The 24,346-nt window shown below is 35.5% G+C and overlaps 2 protein-coding genes across 3 annotated transcripts; one reads left to right on the forward strand and one right to left on the reverse strand.

Annotated features, from left to right (window-relative positions):
• Nucleotides 1-4,802: 4,802 nt before the first annotated feature.
• Nucleotides 4,803-8,786, forward strand: IDD12 (indeterminate(ID)-domain 12). Its single transcript, XM_086254308.1, has 3 exons — nucleotides 4,803-5,507; nucleotides 5,623-6,022; nucleotides 7,697-8,786. The coding sequence occupies exons 1-3, from the start codon at nucleotides 5,312-5,314 to the stop codon at nucleotides 8,541-8,543; spliced, it is 1,443 nt and encodes a 480-aa protein (XP_086110434.1). The 5' UTR covers nucleotides 4,803-5,311; the 3' UTR covers nucleotides 8,544-8,786.
• A 3,707-nt stretch (nucleotides 8,787-12,493) lies between these two features.
• LOC147275805 (2-oxoglutarate (2OG) and Fe(II)-dependent oxygenase superfamily protein) lies at nucleotides 12,494-18,490 on the reverse strand. 2 transcript variants are annotated; one of them, XM_086253690.1, is made up of 15 exons: nucleotides 18,294-18,490; nucleotides 18,108-18,185; nucleotides 17,619-17,702; nucleotides 17,351-17,521; nucleotides 17,117-17,185; nucleotides 16,883-17,009; nucleotides 16,382-16,454; nucleotides 16,102-16,218; nucleotides 15,864-15,983; nucleotides 15,735-15,753; nucleotides 14,708-14,788; nucleotides 14,221-14,523; nucleotides 13,321-13,436; nucleotides 13,147-13,240; nucleotides 12,494-12,798 (listed from the first exon to the last, which is right to left on the reverse strand). In XM_086253690.1, the coding sequence occupies exons 1-15, from the start codon at nucleotides 18,384-18,386 to the stop codon at nucleotides 12,733-12,735; spliced, it is 1,611 nt and encodes a 536-aa protein (XP_086109816.1). In that variant the 5' UTR covers nucleotides 18,387-18,490; the 3' UTR covers nucleotides 12,494-12,732. The 2 variants fall into 2 exon arrangements, with proteins under 2 accessions (XP_086109816.1, XP_086109815.1); XM_086253689.1 differs by having other exon boundaries at nucleotides 14,221-14,549; nucleotides 14,704-14,788; nucleotides 18,294-18,486.
• Nucleotides 18,491-24,346: the final 5,856 nt, after the last annotated feature.

Below are 24,346 nucleotides of genomic sequence, written 5' to 3' on the forward strand. Positions count from 1 at the left end.
GTATACTGTCCTATATTTTCATGTATGTTATGTGCTTTGGTAGTCATGAGAACATGGATGGGTTAAGTTCAAACATGTCCTTCCCATGTGCCTATGTTAGCCATGAGAACATGGATTGTTTACCCTTAAATACTTTAGGCTAACCAATTCATGACATCAAAAGAATGTTTCAAACAGCAATCAATTTTGAGAAATAGTACAATCGAAGTTGATTGCCGTTGCTATCCAGATCTCTGTGGTGTTTAGGGGGCTAGAAAATCATTTTAAAGTTTCAAAAGTTCTTAGAATTTGTAAGAATTTGAAGGGTTTTTTATACACAATTTTATAATTTAATTCTCCCTCCAATATATGCATAGTGCATATCAAATAAGACAGGAGAGTTACACACTTACACTTACACCTTCTAAATGACACTGTTCTCACACGCCTCAACCTTTTCCCTCTTTTTCAAAACCAACATCCACTAACATAATTGCCAACACTTTTAGATGGACTTTTGAGAGACAAAATTATTACTACCATGGAAGACAGAAAGGTCCAAAAACGTGTTGAAATGAGTCCAAATCTGCAGCTGTCTTCTTATCTTATCTAGTCGAGCCAACTTGTGATAAGAAAGAAAGTGATGAGTTGATGACCCATTTGTTGACATTGCCATTTGTAAGTTCGTTCATGCCAATTTGAAGATGGTGGGTAAGAGGCTAAGAGCCTAAGACCTATCCTATCTTTAAGGTCAACCATCTAAAAGAATTCAATTTCGTCGTTTACTTTTTTTTTTTTTTTGGCCATAATTTCATCTAATTTGAAGATGGTGGGTAAGAGGCTAAGAGCCTAAGACCTATCCTATCTTTAAGGTCAACCATCTAAAAGAATTCAATTTCGTCGTTTACCCTTTTTTTTTTTTTTTTTTGGGCCATAATTTCATCGTTGACCTGGATCGTCACCCTTTTGTGTTGTGTTTTTGTCCTGCTTATGTTGCAGACTTGCAGTTGTACCTAAATAGGCCAACATTAATTTTCACTGAAGAGGTCCATCACTTAAAAGACTTAAAGTCTTAAACCCATGTATAATCGATTTCATGTTGGGTCTATAGTTGTGCCCACTTACAACCAACGGCCCAATTAGATGAAGCAGGACTGGCCCATAGTCTAAAGCCCTGCAACTCTCAGCCTTCAACTGGGATTGGACTTTGGAGCCCTCCTTTTTTCAAAAATAATTAAATCTTTGTTTTTTCTGTAAACATTGCCTGTGAAATTTTAGGCATATATATTTTATTAGAGGCTGAGCATGCAGGACAGGCATGGTATTAGTTATTCATAATTCATGAGATACTTGCAAGTCTGGAGAAGGTTAGTGAATGTAAGTATGTAAGTATGTAAGAAGATTAATATTATTTATTTTTTAAAAAAATTATTAATATTATAACCATTAACCCATGTCATGCATACTCCAAATCATAAATGAGGTGTTGATTGAATTGACTAATACATTCTAAAATTAGGCCCCAAATTAAATTCCTCTAATTAAGCTTGAATTGGGTTGTACAGTTGCACTATTAACCAGAAATGACAAGCTTTGCTATATGAATCTTGTGAGTTGTGAGTGGATGGGTTAAAATTAAATGATGAAAAAGTGTGATGGAAGATACATAAAAAGATAGAGATATAGGCCCTCCTGTGTAATTATGCCTTTTCATGGGCCCCTAAAGCTAAAACTTGCATGTGAGAATCTGGTAATAGAAGAACCCGTGAATAAGGGTATGGCCCGCAATGGTGTTTTCTTTCCCATTCATGAATATGCCTATCTCTCTCTGCATGCAGAACAGAACACAGACTTATAATAAGCTTCAAATATTTACAATCAGCAACCAACAACAATATGAGATGGATGGAGATGGCTATCATAACTTCATGTGTCCTTCAGTTACTTGAAAGGGTAATTATTTGATTTTTTTTTCACCCTACTTGGGTTCCTCAACTTGGGCAATTTAGGGTCACTCTCTCATACCCATTCTACTTTGTCAATAAAACTTATAAGTTAGTTGTATGTAACAATGTTTGTATTTTATTAATTAATTAAATGACTGATAATCGTTGATTGTTATGAGTTTCATATTAGTTGATGATTAAAAATATGCGCATGCGCTTGCAGACGACTATATTTATTTTTAGAAAAAAAACATAATGTAAATACTGTTTTACTTTATTTTCACACTATTCTCAATTGGGTCACCTAGAGATGTCTAAGAATATAATCAGACTAAGAGTCTAAGACCAATCCCCAATTCCCCATGGAACACTTTGGGGGTAAATGCCACTAACTTCCAGGAGCCTAGCTGGATCCATAGATGGTCCTCAAGGACAAAATTTGACCACTATTTGTTCCTAAAAGGCTCTCCCTGTTTGTCAAATCTCTTTCAATTTTTTTTATCAGCTAAAAACCAAGGTTTCTGAACAAGGAAAAAACAGTAACAGAACATAAGCATCCCAAGCACTGAACAACAATGAAGAGCCCCCAAAAACCAGAGCACAGCCAAAGGCAAAGGATCTCCCTGTTTGTCAAATTTCAATTAAAGCAAAATGGGTCATTTTGCCCCCTTTTAACTTTTACACAAATTTAGGCTAGCTTGGTGAAAGAGCCAAGATGGTGTTGGAAATTTTGTGGGAAAATGATGTTACCAAGAATTTTGCCTAGCTTCTTGAGTTCACTCCCTTTGGGACTATGATGTTACTCAAAATGGCTTTACTTTCATTCTAATATATATATTTTGATGGGTTTTGTTAATTTGGGCCATTGTACATTGCACCTGTTTGCCTTAAAGGTGAAAATCAGTGAAGCATAAATCTCATCTTATCCCAAAAGAAAAGAACAAATGAATCTCACTAGAAAGCCCTGCATATTCAAAGATTTAGATCAAAAGAAACCCACATAGGATTCCAAAGCATTTATAATAATAAAGATATAGAGCAAAAAATTAGATGAACATGTAGCTCACCATAGGTCTGAAAATGTAGATGGGTCCTATGTCCTACACGCCTAAGGCTTAAGGATTGGTTTTTGCATGGTTGCTGCCATGTTTATTAGGCCACGCATGGCTTCAAAAGGAAGGGAATCCCTCACAAGGACAACTTTGACCATCAATATTATAGAAAGTAGGAGCAAAGGGCTTGCTAATTTTGGTAAATAAAGGGGGGCAAAATGGTCAATTTGGTTATGGCTTTAGATTTGGGTTTGGAATAAAGAGTTTTAAGGAAAAAGAGAAAAGAGGGAAGAGGGCCTTCCAAATTCCCCCATGGTGGGGTTTGCTTGGGTACTTTCACTATACACTAGGATCTGAGAGAATAATAACAAAAGAAAGAGAGACAGATCGAAAGGGGAAAGAAATCCTCAACTATATTATGGCAAACAAGAATGAATTGAAATTAAGATTCTAAGTACCCTCCATAAATCATAATAATTCAATGGCAACTTTATGAAATAATTGCAGATAGAGCTAGAAGCTAGCTGGATTACTCAAATCACCCAAAAATCATTGTATATGTTTTCAATAATTATTGGTTCAGATGGACTTAAAATGGCAATTAATTGTTTTTATAAGTAGAAGTAGAAATTTTGTTAATAAACAATGCTTAAAGACAGTTCATTAGCCAAATTATTCATTTCTTACTTGTAATAATAGGAAAAGGATGGATTTGAGAGGAACAATTGAATAAAGATAGACTAGAGGTAACATATATATTGCTAAACAGTTAACATATTATATTATTAGCATGTCAATCACATCAAGTAAAATAGAAATGTGAGATTCAAATTGATAATATATAGTATAACACGACTTCCTAAATATTTGATAAGAAAACAGTAAGAATATAATAAAATATAGTATATGGTTGTAGTCAATCAATGGAGCAATCATGTTCGTAGTGGGGTATGGTTGAGAAGGGTCGCTCCATCTCTCTATATCTCTTTGCCTTTTACCACCCTTGACACCCTTGCCTTACAAGTCTAATTCTTATAAGCAATGCAATGCCTCTCGGCCCTCTCCTTTTAATAATATTCATTCCCATTCAAATCAAATCAAGGCCCTTTTAGAGTTTGGGTGTTTTATTACAGCAACAAAGGAAAAGACAGAAAGTGCCAACGTCAGACTTGAAAAGAAAAAGAAAAATAGAAAAATAAATTAATAAAGAGAAGCTAAAATTTGCTGAATTGAGTGGATTTGGGCTTCTTCCTCTTCTTTGCTTTGGCTGACCTCTTTCTCTCTCTCCTTTGAGAATTTCTAGCTTTTTCCTTGGGTTCACTAGCCTTTTTCCTATGCTACTTGGGTTTCTTTTACTTTTATTTTTTATTTTTTATTCATATATTTTTCTTTTCTTAGTCTGCCATTATAATCATCACACTCTTTGCACTGTGTTAAGAATAACGTGGAGCAATATTCATCGAAAACTAGAACTTAGCATATATACGTATAAACTAATCTTGAGTCTCTTCACCTATTGCTAATTGATTTTGAATTTGATGCTCTAATTCTATCATCCACTACAATCTACATAATAAGCAGCTCACGCTGCTACTAAAAAATATCCTCTTCATGATTTCCTGTCGCTCTCTGAGTGCAAATAAATAGCTAGGGATAGAAAGGAAGGGTTATTGGATAGTGAAGAGGTCATGAGAGCAAATTTTTTAAAAAGCAAAATAAAAAACAATAAAGGACATCTTATTGTCTGTTCTTTCATGTTGGATTTTGCATATATTTGCATGCACGAGAGCTCTTTGATGGTTTGAGAGAGAGAGAGAGAGAAATCTGTATTGGGTGTTGCAGAGTTGGTCAGACAAGCAATCCATGGCCTAAGACTAGATAGTGACTTGGAGAATAACCTATCATCATCCACATCATCATCATCATCATCACTACTTCACGAGATTGAATTGAAGAATTTGCTTTTGCCACCCTAATGAATTAATATATCATCATATATGCCTTTCTCTGTGGCTTCACGTCTCTGCTGCCACATGTTCTTCAACCAAGGCTACTAGCTCTGCTTCATTAGTTGTGTCCATAGCTGCAGGGATTCTCTATTTATGGGCTAATTAGTCCTCTCTTTCTTTCCCTCTTGTAATTCAAAGGTGCAAAAGTAGGGTACTAATTAATACCATTCAAGAAGAAGAAGGGCTAGCTAAAGTATTTGGAGGAGAGAAGATCATCATCATCTTAAATATCTAAAGAGATCTCCTCATCAGCAGCAGCAGAGTGTTGGGTTTTCCCTTTATAATTTTGTTTTTTTCTCTGTTTGGAGTTTTCCTCCAAGGCAATATGTTTCCTTGTGCAGCAGCCATGTCTAATTCAACAGCTTCTTTGTCTGAGGAAACTGCTAGTGTTTCTTCTGGTACTACTAGACTTCCAGTTGACCACTTTGCTGCCTTAAATCCAATGGTTTCAACCATTTCTCCTCCTCAGCACCAGCAGCCTCAGAAAAGTAAAAAGAAAAGAAGCCTCCCTGGAAATCCAGGTAATGAATCAAAATTAACAAGTCTTGCTCTCTTTTAATTTAAATTAATATCTTAATTGATTTTTTCTTAGTAATCTAGCTAGCTAAGTATATGATGGTCTTGGATGTGTTGCAGATCCAGATGCTGAAGTGATTGCATTATCCCCAAAGACCCTAATGGCCACCAACAGATTTGTGTGTGAGATTTGCAACAAGGGGTTTCAGAGGGATCAGAACCTTCAGCTTCACAGGAGAGGCCACAACCTCCCATGGAAGCTGAAGCAAAGGAACAGCAAAGACATCATCAGAAAGAGAGCCTATGTCTGCCCTGAGCCTTCCTGTGTTCATCACCACCCTTCAAGAGCCCTTGGTGACCTCACAGGGATCAAGAAGCACTTTTGCAGAAAACATGGGGAGAAGAAGTGGAAGTGTGACAAGTGCTCAAAGATCTATGCAGTTCAATCAGATTGGAAGGCTCACTCCAAAACCTGTGGTACAAGAGAATATAGATGTGACTGTGGAACCCTTTTCTCCAGGTGATTTCTAATTAAGTTTCTTTTTTTTATAAAAATTAAATTGAGTTTTGTTTTCATCAGTTTGGACCCCAATGGGGTTCATTCAAAATATTGGTCTTTTGTTTCAAAGTGGGAATACTCTCATGTCATTAAGAGGACATATCATAAATTGTTTTCTAGCTTTGTCTTTGTTTTCCATTGGCTTTTTTTGGGGTTGCTGTTACACAAGAATGGTAACCTCTGGTGGAATATATCTGAAGATTTACATGTAGTGGCAGGTTGCATGAAAATGGACACCAGTAATACAAGTGACTGTTTTTGGGGGGCATTGCAATAAAAACTGAAAGCAATATTTCTGAAATCTGAACCAGCTAGCCATGTTCATGTTTGAAAGACAAGTAACAATATTCAATATAATCTTTTGTTTCATATATATATTAATTGTGTCAATTTTGTGTCCCCAAGTTCTTACAAGTTCTTATATATATATATATATATATATTGGGATTCTCACTTTGATGAAAACAATCCCAGTCGGTTTTTTAGATAGAGTCCATGCTTTTCTTTTCTTTTTTTGGTTGCCCCTTGTTGTATTTTGTATTGGAGTGACTGCAGTCTGGAAAACAATGATGGGAAACTACTTCTCTCTAAGAAAAAGTTTTTTTTTTTTTTTTGGTCACTTTCTCTAAGAAAAAGATAAGAGTATCAGAGTATGTACTTTTGGGATTTCATGGTGTAGAGAAAACCCGTGACCAGTTTTTTATTTTATTTTATTTGTTGGCCATGAAGCATGGCATTAATTTCTTGCAGAAGGCAGAAAACTCTGAACTTTGGTCATTATGAGAAAAACTGATAAATCTGCAAGAATATCTGGTGCCTGGTCAGCCTGAGTTGCTTTCGATCTTTCCCTCATCTCATGATATCAAGTATCAACATATATCTGATACCATGAGTTTGCATATCCTTGTTTCATGCACGAGTCCTTGTTTCAATAAACTTTTCTCATCGTAATTCTATCCAATTGCATCTTCAATGCCCATTTCTGCATGCATGAACATCAATCAATTATAGCATGCATCGATATATATATAATAATTAATTTCTTGAGAAAAAAATATATAATAATATTCTAGACTACTTACAAAAAAATATGTTCTATTTTTAAATGTAACATAAAATATTTATTATTAGACTGTGAATCTGGACTAGACACTCAAATGTGTGTTAACATAATAAATTTTTTATATTCATAATTAGATAATATAGCATTTTATATTGTTAGATTGACTGATCATATATAAGTCTACCTGATATAATCCCTCTTTATTTTCTTAGAGATAAACAAAGGAAAAGACACATTTGCATCATGATCAAATTCACCACGTTTATGTACATTGTTTTGCTATGCATGCGTGTCCTTGTTCTTTGACTGCCATTTCTCGAATTCAGCTAAGTTTCATCAAGTACATTGTAAAGCGCTCTAGTCTTTCCACCCCAATAATTAAACCCATTTTGTATTGTACCAAAAGAATGAAAATCAAACCCATTTTGTATCACATATCACAGAGTAATAGAAAGCCCTAAACCCAAACAAAACACACATATTAATTATACATGCATGGTTTGATAAATTGATAGCATCTTAATTATTAGTTTTACTTGTGCTTGTACTGATGAAACTTTGTTTCTGTACAGGAAGGATAGCTTCATAACCCATAGAGCTTTTTGTGATGCATTGGCTGAAGAAAGTGCAAGACTCTCAGCAGCCACCACAAACCCAAATATTACATCACTTCCTCAATCTCAATCTCTCTTCCCTTTCTCAACCCATCATCAGCAGCAGCAACACTTCACAAACCCACCACCATTCACTACCATCTCCCTCACTCCCTGGGACCCACCCTGCCAAAACCCTAACCCTAACAACAATAATAACACCACCCAAAACCCACTTCATCATATCAAGCCTGAAGCTCACCACTTCCCACTCCCAATCCTCTTCCAAGAACCACCACCTCCACCACAACACCACCACAAGGGCTTATTGGTAACTTCACCCTTCCAAAACCTACATGTGAGCACACAACCCACCTCAAACCCCGCCACGTCATCCGCAGCCCACCTGTCAGCCACTGCACTCCTTCAAAAGGCTGCAACCGTTGGAGCCTCTGCAGCCCAGCAGAGTCAGTCAGCGGGTCACAATAACATGGCCATGCGGCCCGACTTTGGAACAGCCAGCCATATGATCTCAACCGAGTATCTAGGCGGGTTCACGTCAGGAGATCTCGCCACGTGGCACAAGACTGACCGTCTGACGAGAGACTTTCTCGGTCTGACCGGGGATGGCAATATTGACGGTACAGCTGGGAATGGGAATGGCGCTGCTGTTCACATCGTCAAGGATATGCTAACGTACACCGGGGGCGTAGAGTTCCAACAACCTTACTACAACGACCGTCTGCGTGCCAGCCACGCGCTGTTCAAGCCCCAGGGTTTTGGGTTCGCCGAGACTCACGCCTCGGAAACGTGGGGCGATTGTTGATCAACTTTGAGCAAGAATTTGCGACCATAAGTCTGAAAGAGTAATTTGGATTTTCTTTAAATGACGGAAATGCCCCTGCCTCCTTTGCCCCCTCTAATATCGAAATAGATGGCATTAAAGCCAAAAAAACAAAAGAGGGTGCAATTAATTAAAACATTTCAAAAATACCTTCATTTTGTATGTGTTTTCGATTTTCTTCTAAAATAGTTCTTTTTTTTCTGCATTAATCTTATTATTTTCTGTTCCTACATATTAATTAGTTCTCTATGGTTGTGATGTGAATCATGTGATAGTTGTTTTCTTATTTCATGAGGGTTTTGCCATGAAAAACTACTTTTCTTGAGAAATTATATTAGGAGTTTGTGTCAATATTGCTAAGTTATACTTAAATTTATTTTTTTAAATAATGTTAGCATGTGTCATGTATATTGGGGACCGACGCGTATGAAATAATGCACTGGCAGTGGCAGTACTAGTACGTGCATCATTGCATGCAGTAGAATTCCAAAAATACCCTTCTCCATTTGCAAATTGCAACTGACAAGTAATATAAATAATAAAAGAAAATCACAGAAATGCAAATTAAGAAGGAGAGAGAAGAATGCAAAATATGAATGAATGAGGTGCAGCCAGATGAAGTAAGCATGTGATGTCGGTAGAGGGCCATACCTTGTACTCCTGGGATTGACGTATGTGCCCTTCAACACTTCAACTCGATCAAACTAACCCAACATGAATATTGTTGACACTTGACACTCACTTCGAACCAAAAATAAATAAAAGACTTGACACTCACAGGCAGGCAGTGGTCCTCGATCTTTGGATATCGGTATATCCTCACTTAATTGCATGGTCTACATTAATTAGTTGAGCACATTTATAAATTCCCAAGTTAAAACCTAAGTTCGCAATATCTAAAAAATCGAAATAATAATTATTGCCTCTAATACTACTCTATTAACATAACTCTTAAGCAAATTAATAAAAGTTGTTTTGAGGGAGGAGTATAGCTATCAGAAATGAATAATAGGCTCAATTACAAATGAATTAAATTAAGATGTTATATATATATATCACTTTCTATTGGGGTAGTGAGAAAATTTGAAATTGCAAAGAGACATGGCCTTTTCTAAAGAGAGACTGAGAGTAGTAGTAGTAGTACTGCAAAAAACTGGTGTAAGCGTGAGTACAAAGGCAAACTAAGTTGATGGTGTATGTGAATTTGTGCTGGGTGTGATGGTGGTCCGGGACATGCCATAGTGGTACTAAACCTATCTACCTAAAGAGAAAAGAAAAGAGAAAGAAAGAAGAGCACACAAAAAAAATTGAAGGATTGTAAATGTCAACGGTTATGAAAAAGATGCTCAATAAGGTTTTGAAAAACAAACTCTCAGTCTTCTTTTTCTCTTCATGGACTCTCTCTTTATCAATTTCTGTGCACATCCCCACATCACAGCCTTTGGCTGCCAGCTTAACCTACAAGGCTACAACAACAACCTCCCCATAATTGAACTCATGTTTCGTCTACATGGCCCAGCAACTTATCATCAAATCCTGACCCTCAATCTCACTGCCAACTATAATCGTATTGGATCCTCAGTTGATTATTTTGGTGTTTGTATTGTGTTTATGTATAAAATTAGAGATCATTTAACTCTTAAACTTAAGAGTACTATTAGAGATTCTAAAATAGTGTCATAACTCTAGATCCGAAAATGATGATTTAATGTTCCATTAATTCATAATGGAGTCAATTTTTCATCAACTCATTTATTTATAACAAGTAAAATATTAATATATATACGGTTACATTATTCTTCATAGACGTTGATTTGAATATAAAGTATAAGGTCAACATAAAAAGGTTGGTAGAAGATGCTAATTTGGTTAATTAATCCGGGAAGAAGTGCCGGCCACTAACTGGTTTGATTTTCTTAAAAAGATGCGTGCAAAGTAGCCTATAAAATTAGGTTTGTAAACAGATCGAATATTGAATATAAATTGACTCATTATCATAATCCAATCCGATATGATATCATATTGTTGGATCAAATTGAAATGTCCTAATCTGATCCAATTGAGACCGAATTGACTTATATCCTAATCTGATTTGATAAGGCATCCTTCCAATGTGATATGTTAAAAATTTGAGTAATTAATGATAATTGCAAATCTATATTTATTTTATCGAATATCTACAATAAAAACCCTATTGGATGTCATACATTCACTATCCAAGAGTGGAAATCTACAACTAATAGAAACACATGTACTACAAACTCAAATTATTAATAACTAACTATTAGTTTAGTGATATTTATCTTCTTAATAGACAGATTTTAAATTCAAATCTTCCTTTCCAGATTAAAAAAAAAAAAAACCATAATTCTTGACTAATTATTCCTGAATTTAAGTTAATGAATTATCATATTAAAATGACCAAAATATCTCGCTAATCACATTAAATTTGAATCGAAATCCAATCCATTTCTGTACATGCTCTCTTGCTGAAAAGGTAAGTTTATGCCAATTGTTGTTTCAAACATCTTAGACCAAATAATTAAAGGAACGAGAAGAAGTCCTTGTTAGAGAATATGAGAGAGAATATGAGAGAGAGAGAGAGAGAGAGAGAGAGAGAGAGACCTAGGGATTAATGAAAGGAGGGTTGGGTGGTTATGGTATATCCATCCAAGCTTTTAGAAAGTTTGCATATAAGTTGCAGGGTTAAGGTACAAAACCAAAACATGCCATTTGCCTAGTAAAAGGGACTGCATCTTTCTATCTTCCTCTGCTTCACAACCAGACAAACCAAAAGTAGCTTCTCTTCTATTCCCTCCCTCCCACAGTCCCACCACACCCTCTTTCTTTCTTTCTTTCTTTCTTTCGCAACAGCATCCTCTTCCATATGTCATCTTCCACCAGGGAATCTCAGCTCAACACAAACCTCCTTTTCTCTCTTTTTAATTTGTCCTTCCAACCCTAATAATTACCAACCCCCCTTTTCCTTGCTTTCTATCCTTTTCCACCTTCTGCTGCAAATCCCCATACCCCCCTCTTTTCCACAACCCTCCCTCTTCGATCAGTCTTAATCTTTAAACAAACCTAGAAATTAATGTTTTATAACAAAAAAGGAATTAAGAGTTACTTCAAGATTGATGTTACTCTGGTTTTTTTGACACCTCTCTCTCTCTCTCTCTCTCTCTCTCATATTCATTCCACAATAAATCACTTCAGAATTCACCCTATTATACCATGAATACCCATTTCAAGTTTAGCCATCCATAAAACCAGTTATGTTCTGGCAATCACAGTCCCAGTCCCATTCAAGGTCAGTCTTGAGATTTTGGTGCTCGAAAAGAACCATAAAAATGAAACCCTCAATCATTCATGTACATTTATGTAATTTTCTTTTCAGTAAGTACTCACAAAAATCCTCATGATATATAAGAGGTCAATAAACTTTAGAGGCCCAAAACAATTGGGGTATGAGAGGGTTGCCCATTTGCACATCCTCTGGACCGGTCTGCCCCCATTTAAACTACTACAAATTGCAACCATTTGTAATTACCAACAGATAATGCGAAGTACAACAGACTTTGAAGTTTGAACTTCGGCTAATGTGTTTAGGTTGCAATCTTAGTTACACAGCTACAGCCTACTTCAACATATTTTCTTCTCAGTACTTTATATATATGACCCATTTGTTCCCAGCACGCTTGTGGTCCTTAACTGATATTTACTTTAATTGACCCCCTCCAATTCAATATTTCGATTGACACACAATGATTCATAGAATCATGTTTTCAAATGAAATTATAAAAAGAAAAAGGGCAGTATTTCTTTTCAGTAACAATTTAAGCTATTTTGTCCTGCTAGACCACGTGGGATCTCAAATGAGGCAAGGCAACACAAAACATGGATCTCACAAATTAAAACCGCACAGAATATCAGACAGCTAAAAGTTGCAGCGTATATCACATCACATAGAATGTACAAATCCAATGATACAGCCATGCTTAAAGTTAGTAATGAGTTAAATTCTAAGAGTCTGTAATTGAACACATGTAAAGTACAGTTGAGAGTTCAAAAAAAAAAAAAAGTTTCTGTGATGAATATGCATCGATTTTCTCCCTCAAGATACTGGCCGGGACCAATTTCTTTAAGAAGTGTGTGTCAACAGAACATTTCATCAGGCCCTGGGTTTTGGCCCATCCGAATGTACTCCTAAATACTTATCTAACACATTCTTGTATGCCTGCAACAAAGAATACAGCACATGAAAATTTGTATCAATCTACTCTGTATTAATCATGGCTGCTCCAGGCATTCTATTTTCTATACAATAAGTTCAGTATCCACTGGATTCTGAATCTTTCTGATATGTGTTAAATGATTCATGTGCAACTAGCAACATATTATACTGCACCAACAAATTATCCATTGCTGTTCAATTATGAAGGGGAAATTGAAGATATACGTGCATGGACATACATCGCAGAATTATCTCTGTTTGCAAATTGTACTCCAGATTTTGATAAAAGCAATATATTATATCACGAGTATCAATCTCAAAAGACATGGTTCAACAAGAGCACAGCATTACCTGGAACGCAAATAATTCTTTCCCATTCAGAATTGCATCCATCGCAGCGAATTGGTCGTCAAACACCCCATAGAAAATCTGGTAGAATCTGTTCCTGAAATGATGAATAACAGATTAAAGCCAAATGCAGATTTTACGTTTCTCGCAAAAGCATTAATGGAAATTAGCATTTACCCGTCTTCCTCAGTGATTTGTTGATCCATTTCCTCAAATTTACGTGTAAGCACTTCTGCTCCCACTGGTGAAAGCAAGTGCAATATTAAAGCCTCCAAAGTTCTTGGGAAATTTTTCTGCAGGATATAAATGTTACATACTAAAGATGAGAAATGTTTTTGATAAGAATAATGGCGGGGGGAGTTCAAAATCCAAGTTACCAACATATAGTTACTGTGGCCAAGAATCCATAGAGATCATTTATGATTAATGATATTCTATTTAATCAGAGGAGCAGTAGCATTAGTGGCCTCACCACTTTGCCACTATGATATAGCTGCATTACCAAGTGGTATAGCTTATGAAACTCGATAAAAGATCACAGAGAGAGACAGACAGACAGAGAGAAAGAGAGAGTTAAAAAAAAGGGTCCCACACAGCCATCTTCACGCATACCCTTAGACACAAATATAGAAGGAAAGCAAAAGCAGTCAATCCTCTGCAAACATTACTGGATTTAATGAAAGGGGCAATGATAAAAATCACTTTCTGCTAAATGGGAAGAATTTCACTGGTAAAGCATAGAGACTTCATCATAAGGTACGAGCATCTGGAATAAGCAAAAAATAGTGCATAAAAACAGCCTATAAAATTTAAAAGAATTGAAGGTCCTCTAGATGATAAAGTCCCTCTAATCCAAGTAACTTTTTGTTTCAGTTGTTACTATTTGACATGTCAAATATGAGACAGAACAGACCTTGCTTTATCACACTTGTTTATGCTAATACAATTCATACGAGAGGTCTCAGTTGGATCATATGGATTGAATCGATTAAGACCACACCTTGAACAACAATGAATTCAATGCAGAGTGCAAATTTATAAGGGTAAGCTTTATAAAGTAAAACTGCACAAACTCACCACCATAGCAAGAAATACATTTTGAAAGGTGCGTGGTTCAAGAGTCCAAATAATTGTAGCAATTGGGTCATCTTCCAAGCTATATGAACTTGGTCTCACAATCTTGTTGCATTCATCTTTCACACTAGCTGCAGAACCAGTTGTTGAAGTGGATTGCAGTGGTGGTTTTTTGTCAATAGCATTAACATGATGATGAACTAGAGAAACAAGTTCATGAAGAGCATGGATGACAAGGGGTTCCAGTTCATGCAACATAATCCCTTGCTCTGGCTCCTTCTTTTGAAGATCCCTTCTCTCACACGCCTGATCCAAATCATTGTCATTATGATCTGGGTATCATATCAAGTTATGGATGTCAGCGAACAGAGATCCATAAAGATCCGCTTCAAATTTCCTTTTCTTGACTCCAATGAATAAGTAGAAGAACACAATACCATGTAATGTTAATATATGATGATTTATCAGTGAGCTTATAGAACTTACCTACTTCTCCATTATTAAGCAGCGCACATGTATGCCTCCTCGTGTTCTCCATTTCACCCGAAGAAGCATTAGGTAGCACTCGGTTCTGTCCTAAATTAAAAAATTAAGCATACCTTATAGTGCTCAATTATAAACTTCTGATTCAAAGATTTAAAAAGGGGGGAAGGGGGGGGGGGGGGGGGGAAGGGCATGGCAATGGGCATTCCGAAAGTCAAATTTTATCATCTTATTTTGTAATTTGTTTTGTAAAAGTTGTTTATGTACTTACCTTGAATCATTGGGGTTAAAAATTGTTTTTCAAGGTTACACTTAAAATATGTAATCTTGGGGGTTGGAGGATAAATTCTTCTTTCCTCATTACAAGAACAATTTCACATATTTTTTATTGAATGTTATGTTAGGAGCAATTTAATTATTAGTTTGCCGATGAAAATGGAAAGGTAGTGGCTTACGCATCAAGACAACTTAAGATACATGAGAGGAATTATCTGACTCATGATCTTGAGTTAGCAGCAGTGGTAGATGCCTTAAAGATTTGGAGGTGTTATAGGGGGGGACACAGTAGGCATGACTCTCATAGTTCTTGGATAAGACAATCATAAACTAATAATCTTATGCCAATAGAGATAAGTAATGACCTTAAAGATTGCATCAAAGTAACTTTTGTATAGAGAGGTAGACTTTAATCAAGAGCACTATTTTTAGTTTTATTCCCACTTAATCTCATGTCTCCTCCTTGTATTACTATTACCATGTGTACAGGGCAAGCTTTTCACTTTTTTCTCTCAATAATCTATACTAGATATAAATATGGGAGTGTGCGTAAAACATTCACTGGGAAAAAAATTACCCTTATTAGAACTACATTAATTTAAGAAATATACTTCTCTCCTTTTTCTTTTCTTCCTACAGAAAATAGACACACAAATATATAAATATGTCTACCTCTGTGTGTGTGTGTCACAGAGAGAGAGAGAGAGAGAGAGAGAGAGAGAGAGAGAGAGAGAGAGAGAGGAGAGAGTGGTACATACCATTTCTCTATCTATCAATCTTTCAATGTGGATTTGACGAGTAAATGAAGCATGAGAGAAACAAACTCAAGTTAGCTATTTTGAAATTTCTTTATTGACTAATTAAAAAATAAACTCAACCACAAGTACCTTTTTAATATTATGCGCAGATAATATGCATCCATGTGATCTGGCATGCTTGACATAATTTTGGACTGCCACCAAAAGTTGACAGCAATTGTCAGATCATCACTGTCTACCTGATGGAACCTGTAGCGAACAGAAATAGCCATTAGAAATGAAAAAGTTACATTAAAGTTACAAATTTATACAATAAAAATAATAAGAGAAAATTCCTAATAAAATTACGATGGATATTAAACCTTACCAGCCTTCAGGAATGAAAAGAGCGTCACCTGCATGAAGAATAACCTTCTGCGAGTATGCCATTAAAATTTCTGCTCTTGGATAATTCGAAAAGTTTGGGTTCTCTAAAGGGACAGAACTGCCAAGAGGGGGAAAATTAAAAGATTGAAAGACTGCAGATCGTTCTCTTTGTTGATCGAGAAATAGACAATAAATAAATAGAAGCATTCAATTTTCATAACTAAATAAGTACAGAAGATATTGGAATTGAATTCTTATTATTAATACAGAAAGTATCAAACCTATGATTTGATGCCTCTCCATATATTGGCATAGGGTATAACATGGGACTTGCTGAAGGAGGCCATAAAACCACTGTGAAGCATACAAGTTTGTTTTAGAAAAAAATAATTAAAAAGGAAAAAACTACATACAAACACAGTTGGGAAAAAATAAAGACCTGTCTTTGAATCAAGTTCTTGTTTAAGAATTTCATTCCCAACGGCAATACCTCTCTTTTTCTGCCTTTTTGTTTCACATTTATCATCAAACAAATAGGGCAATTTATATTTCTTCGACTAGTACTGATATAGAAATTGCTCATCAGTTTGTTTCCCCCCAGAAATAAAACTAAAAAAATCACTTTTGTAGGGATGCAAGTAGACTATAAAGGCAAGATCTTTGCACTTTCTTTGCAGCTAGCCTATTAGTGACAACAAGCACTGGAAATATAATAGACCTATTTAATCACTTTGGAGTTGGAAAAAGCCTATGCACTAAGAAGGGCAGAGAAATTATTTGACCTTGTTTGCAGCCAGAAACTATGCAGAGAAGGTTATGGTAAGGATCATAGTGAGTGCTTGATCTAGCTTGAGCATTGTTCATCCACAGGTTTATAGAAACCAGTTCTTTATCCTCCAAAAATGCAGGCTACAGAAAACAAGCAGTGGTCTAGAATCAACAATGAAAAAAGAATGGATTCCTTGGTGGAGGGGTGCGGACTAAACAACTAGTACTGGTGCAAGAAATTCACAAACCGTTTGAATATCTTCCCTCAAAGTTTTCAATTGACCCCTCTCTTCATTTTCAATATTGATTATTGGTACCTGAATCACACAGAACCAAAAATTACTTCCTAAAATATTCATCCAAGGGACCCAAAGAAAAGAGAGTATATCTTAACAATGAGAAATCATAAACATGGCATCAACAACATTAGTAAAAAGAACAATAGATTATATGTATCATCTTAGAGCCCTTGAATGTGAAACCTGTGCTAAATAGATTTGTTGAGGAGCATCCTCATAGGGCTTACAATCATACTCAGATTCAGGCCCCTGTAGTCCACGCCTTTCCGATTCAAAAGAAGCACCGCAACCACCCTCTGCATGATGCATACGTTGCTTACATAGATTAATGAAGGCAGAAAAAGGCAGCGGTACCTACAAAAAAGAAGGGTAGTAAACTAGTTAGGGCTAATGTGATCCAGAAGAGAGAAATTCAAAGCTCCAGCTCATCAACAATAACCATACGGATTACCCTCTCGTGGCTTTTAATATCACCATAGAAGACAGGTGCAGACCTAGATAGCATAGCCTCCACAACACACAATCCGACTCGTTCCTAAATTTCCGTCGAAACGATATCAAGCACAAACTTCAATTTAATCAAAGGAACGAAATGAATAATTCATGTAACAAGCACATAACTAGAACAAACAGAATTAATAATGATTCCTGAAAATATACACAGCTAGCTCCTTGAGGCATAATTTAGGAGAAGCAAATGGATTAATACACCGATTGCAACAAAATTCAAATACGTTAAGCACAAAGCTGCTCCAATATATTCGACTTAATCATTTGGATTTTAACACGGACATCATTAAGCAAGCATTTGAGGTTGATCCTAATTACATCTTAAGCATTATCGAAGCAAAGATTGCGTTTATTTAGACCTTGAAAACAAAGCGAAGCAAATTTAACCGCGAAATTCCTAATTTAATCAAATTATAACAAAACAAAAAACCTGCAAATAGTCAAGGCCGCCATTAGATGGATTCCACATGGAGACAGCTTTCCAATCTTTAACGCAGCTACCGAAAACCTTTTGAGGATAAGAAGAAAGAGAAAACACAGAAAGCGAACGTTGGTAATGCTCGAAAAGAAGAAGAGCGTGAAGAAGATTGTAGACTTTGTGGTACAAGGAACTTACGGCGGCAACGTTAGCGGACTCGATCCGAGACTCGAAGTCTTCGGCCGACGGAACTTCCTCCATTCTTCGAATTTCCAGAGACTCCACCTCCATTCTGGCCTGTGCTGTGTGGATTCACTGCTCAACTCACTGACGGTTACTACTACTAGTACAGTGTAATGGCAATTAAATTTAGGAAATTACAAAAACACCCCCCATTATGACCTGTTCCCTATATTACCCCTTCACACGTCACTCCACCCACTCCTTTTAGATTAACACGAAGCTCCGTTTAACACGAAGCTCCGTTCAACACGAAGCCCCGTGATGACACAAACCCCGTGATACGTTACTCCTCTTTTCGAACTTCCAGAGACTCTACCTCTATTTTGGGTTATGCTGTATGGATTCACTCTTCGACTCACAATAAAGAGGTGATGACAACTAAATTGAGTGAAATTACAAAAACACCCCCAATTATGATTGTACGTTAACCCTTGAAACGTTCCTCCACCCATTGTTCTCTATTCAACACAACACGAAGCTTCGTTTAGCACAAAGCTCTGTTCAACACGAAGCCCTATGACACGAGCACTATGACACATTACTCTACCCACTATTTTCAAATTATGTACATTACCCCCAATTATGACCGATTTTTTATGTTACCTCATGTTATGTTGCTTCACCTACTATTCTTTATTCAACACGAAGCTTCATTGAATACGAAGCCCATTACATGTTACTCCACTCATTATTTTTAATTTTGGACATTACACCCAATTATGATCGATTTTGCATGTTACTCTATGACTTGTTACTTCATCCATTATTTTCGATTTTGTACCTTACCCCCAATTACGACCGATTTTATAATTTATCCCATGACACATTACTTCATCCATTATTCTTCATTCAACACAAAACAAGCTTCGTTCAACACGAAGCTCTGTTCAACACTAATCCTCATGACACGAAGCCTCGTGACATATTACTCCATTCACAGATTCACTATTTCAATTTTGTACATTATTCCCATTATGACCAATTTTGTATGTTACCCCATGACACATTACTCCCAATTATGACCAATTTTGTACGTTACCCCATGACACATTACTCCCAATTATGACTAATTTTGTACGTTACCCCATGACACATTGCTTTATCCTCTTTTCTCCACTCATGAAGCTCCGTTCAATATGAAACCTCGTGACACGTTACTATACCCCCAATTATAACCGACTTTTTACGTTACTCCACCTATTATTCTCCTTTTCAACACAAAGCTCTATTTTCTTAAAAAGAGTACCAATTTTTGTACGTCATGCACGTATTGCCAGCAAATGCATATATGGTATGCATATATGCCACATATATGGCACCCGCCACGTGACCTACCCTGTGACACTTTACAACACCGATTATTCTTCGTTCAACACATGTTTCGTACGTTATGCATATCAGCATGTATGCCACCTATATGGCACCCACCACGTGACCTATGTTTTAGTATTGTCACATGACACATATGACAGTAATCAGTATTGTAAAATGGCCCAATCAAAAGATAGTATATGTCAAATAAAAATGATCATAAAATTTGGACAGTCATTGTTTTGTCACTCGATATGTCACGTAGCAATAAATGAGTAAATTCACTAGTACTACACAGGACACAAAGAAAATGCCACAATCACAACCCTTTCAGGTGGTCATGTTGGGCCTATAATATATTAGCCTATATTTGAATTCAAAATGTAAGTATATGTACTATGCAGGCCTGCTGGAGATGGCTACTTTGCTATTATACTATGATTAGCATAGCATGATTTGAATGTACTAGCTTCATAGGCATGTGGGGCTATGAATGTACTAGCTCCATTTGTGTCTCAAGTTGACCTAAATGAATTCAATCCGGGGCACAAGAAGAGGGATCAATGATATAATCAAGTTGTCGTGTGGTCGTTGTCCTTTTTTTGCAAAACAACATCAATGCATTTTCAATTAGGTATCTTCATGTGTGTTTTCTTTAATTTTCTCTTTGCTTCATGTGTGAGAGAGGCCATAAACAACTCAAAAGTGAAGCCCACTTCTAATGGTCTCCATTTTTCTTCCGTACCAATTAGTAAATATCATCCAAATGGGCTGGTTAGATAACGGCCCAAAAACACAAGAATGTAAGAGTTCAAACCTCTCATCCTTTTTTTTATTTTGAATAAATAATTATATATTTTCCCTTAAATTATTTTATTTTCTTCCTTTTTCATCTCACTCGTTGGTTGGATGCGTGTGGGTCTGGAGATTTTGTGACATCCATGACCCCACTAGAGAAGAAGAAAAAAAGGAACTATGAGATTAGATGAAAGAAGAGGATACAATTCAAATTTGAAGTATTCAAGCCACCAAAATTGTTTAGGAAAAAAACCAAGAAAAAAAAAATAGAAACTTATAAAAAGTCAGCAATTGGGAAAAGCAAAGGGCTGACCAAGTAATCAGTATCGCCCATGTCCGCAACTCTCGCATTTTCCCGCGTTTGTGAGATCAAAGGGCGGGACCCACTTTCACGCGGTCCGCGAGACGGTGATTGGCGGAACCCACCAAAATATCCGATCTTACTTTCGCTTCTTCGCAGCCTATTACGCGCGTCTTCGGCGGCAGCCTTCACGCGCTTCGTGTGTTTCAAATTTCACAGTCAAATAAGGGGAAATTTAATTAAAATTCCCAATCCTGTGCAGGCGAGAGTAGAATTATCAATTAATTAGGACATTTAATTATTAATTATATAAGAAAGTAGACAACAGTCGATCAAATCTAGGGACCAAAATCACGGGATTGGCGGGAAGAGAGTACAACTCAAGAGTTGTGCAGAAAGGTGAGAGTGAGACAGCGACGTGCCTACACAGTGCAATAGTTAAAATTTTAAAGCTACGTATTGTATTATTATTAATTGTTAATTATTATTTATAAGATAATTTGCCAATGACTTTTGGACGGTGAAGTGATGTGGAAAGTTCAATTTTTCAGGTTCATCTCAATTTTGCGAATGGTCTCATTTCGACTGCTTTCAGGTTGCACAAGACTTATTCTCACCTAATTATTATAAAAAAGGGTCAATTACGGTGTTGTGAATTTACCTAATCCATAGCCAAAAAAAAAAAAAAAGACTTGTTCAGTTTCACAATATTACTATTACGACTGCTGATACTTTGTTATGAAAAAAACTTAGGGAGGTGTTTCTGACTTAGATTTTAAAAGAGTTTAATGAATTTTAAATTTCATATAATCCATCAAAATTCAAAAAAATTAGATAAAATTCTTATGAAATTTGTTATACTTAAAAAATGCATTTAAATCCATCTAAATCCAATAAAATCCTTCACTTAATAAAATTCATAACTTTTTGAGGACATCTGGATTTCATTAGAATTCATTAAAATCTGAGTTGGGAACACTTAAATTTCATTATAATTCATTAAAATATAAGTTAGGGACACCTATATTTTATTGGACTTTTAAAATCTAATGAAATCTAAGTTGGGTACACCCCCCTTATCTATTCACATATTGTAGTGATATGACATCTCTTCAAAGGAAAGAGAAAAAGAGATAAAAAGTCAATAAAAGGGAGAGATGCCATGTGGTATTACATTGGGGATAAATAAGTTCTTCTATTTTGTTATTGATCACTTCTTTTATAAAAATGAGATTTATTTGCATTAATAAATTTAACATAAACATTGTTTTTGTAGAAAAATATTGTATATGATAGCATTAGCGACCTACACGCATATTTATTACCATGGAAAGGACTATTTTTTCTTCTTGCATTTTTACCTAAAATATTAGCTGCTATGTCAGAGTCCAATTCACCTAATATACCTTTGGTTTTAGTTGAATAGTATTGCATTGGATGTAGACTAATGCATAAGCATTCCTAGACTCCTAGTTGGTTTGTATTGCAAGACTGCTCTTAAATTACTAATGTCCATGTTTCCATGGAAATTAAATAATCTTTGTCTTTGTTTCTTTTGGCTAGACTCTATTCACATTCATTTGATACTATGCACATCCAACAAGGAGAGCTGAAAGCCTCAAACACACGCTAATTAAATTTGAAATATTTATTTATATTCAAAATTTAACAAAATAAAAAATATATTTTTCTTTTTAATATGATAGAATTATAGAAATGAGATTTAAAATTGATACCTATTCTAACAAAATGTAATAAGAAGACAAGTTAAGAGGGCCATAAAGGGTAATATATTGCTAATTTGGTGGGCCATTGTACTTTCCTTAAAACTAAAAATTCCATTTTGGAAAGTCAGACCTGGACTTTTGGAATACATGCAGTTTTTTTTTTTTTGTTTGGACAAGCATAATGCATAAACACATTAATCTTCCCCACCGTACTACTTTAGCACGAAGCATGTCCCGTCGTCTTCACTACCAAAACATAAGCTGTTATAATATATTGATCATAAACCCATTTTCAATCATAATTTTATCTAATGAAAAAGATTCAATCCAAAATTTATATGTTAGCAATGTTATATATGAAAGTGAAATGAATGCTAATTAAGATTTATTCTAAGCGTAACCAGAAAAGTATGAATTATTCTAAAATAGGTTAATTGTGAGTGTATGCATAGTATGAGATTAATAATAAAAAGGTATTAAAGGAGGTTCCGACCTTAAAATGGTCCTTAAGAAAATATAAAGAAGTTCTAACCATAAATCAGAAGGTGTTCAACTTGAGCAAATGAGCACACATGGGCATGTATTACTTCAAATAAAGAAATTTTTTTTTTTATATAACACTTAATAACTTACATCAAATCTTCTTCAACCTAGGCACTTTTATGGCTTAAACATTGAAAAGGATTTCGTTGATACCACACCGATGCCTATTTATTAGGTATGAACATTGAGCCATTTGTTTAGCATTAATACTAAGAATTTTAAGAATGATTGAATGTTTTGAACAACTTTTTAAACTATATACCATATATTATACAAAAAAAACAAACTTATTTATAATAGGGATAACTGATGTGTCTTTGTCAACAAAAAGGAGGATTAGTCCCAAATCTCCCTCTTTTTTGTTAGTAATGCCATATAAGCTATCCCTATCAATGTAAGTTGTTTTCTACATTATACATACATGTTAACAATGAAAAAGAATTACAATAAAACAAAGAAGAAAAAAGGCACCTTAAAACAAAGAAGAAAAAAGGTTCATGAACACCTAAAACATGGTTATGTGCGATCCCTTTGCCATTAAGGCACAAGCAAAGGTTGCATCAATAATTAAATGCTTGCGACAAATGACAATAAACAAATAAATAAATTGAGAAAAAAGCTTTACAAAAGCAATTAATTAACCTCTATTTGCATTATTATAATTTGATTTTGCAGAAGGAACCAAACAAAGACCGGATAAAGAGAGAGTCAGAGAGAGCCTCTCACGTCCTGCACGTTAATTTCAAGACGCCACGTGGAAGGCTGGGAGGCATGGATCCCACGCTGACGTGGTTGAGGAGCGTGTAAAAAGAAAAAAAAAGGTGTGCAAATAATAGCACTCAAAATGATATATGTTTTTTTTTTGCGTTAATTATACTTACACCCCTTAAGATTTATCGTCTTTTTACATACATCTACTGAGATTTCAATAATTACACATACACCCTCTGAAGTTTCAAAACTGTTGCATATAACCCCCTATAGTGAGATAAAAAATTATAAAAAATTATGCAAAAAAAACATATTAAGGAGTAAATGGCCTAATAAGATTACTTAAAGTGTAAGCTCCAACCTCAATACAAATATTTTATTTTTTGTTTATTTATTTTTTTCTCTTGTAGGGAGTTATATGCAATAGTTTTAAAACCTCAAAAGAGGTGTATGTGTAATTATTAAAACTTCAGAAAGTGTATATAAAAAGACAATAAATTTTAAAAGGTATAAGTGTAATTAACTTTTTATTTTTATTTTTTTATTTGAATAATTGAATCTTAAGAGTGAGGGATATAGAAAGAAGCGACGAACAAGGCGCGGAGAGGCCGTCCGAG

Source organism: Dryas octopetala, chromosome 8 (assembly GCF_963921425.1).
Source record: "Dryas octopetala chromosome 8, drDryOcto1.1, whole genome shotgun sequence".
NCBI classification, from domain to species: domain Eukaryota; kingdom Viridiplantae; phylum Streptophyta; class Magnoliopsida; order Rosales; family Rosaceae; genus Dryas; species Dryas octopetala.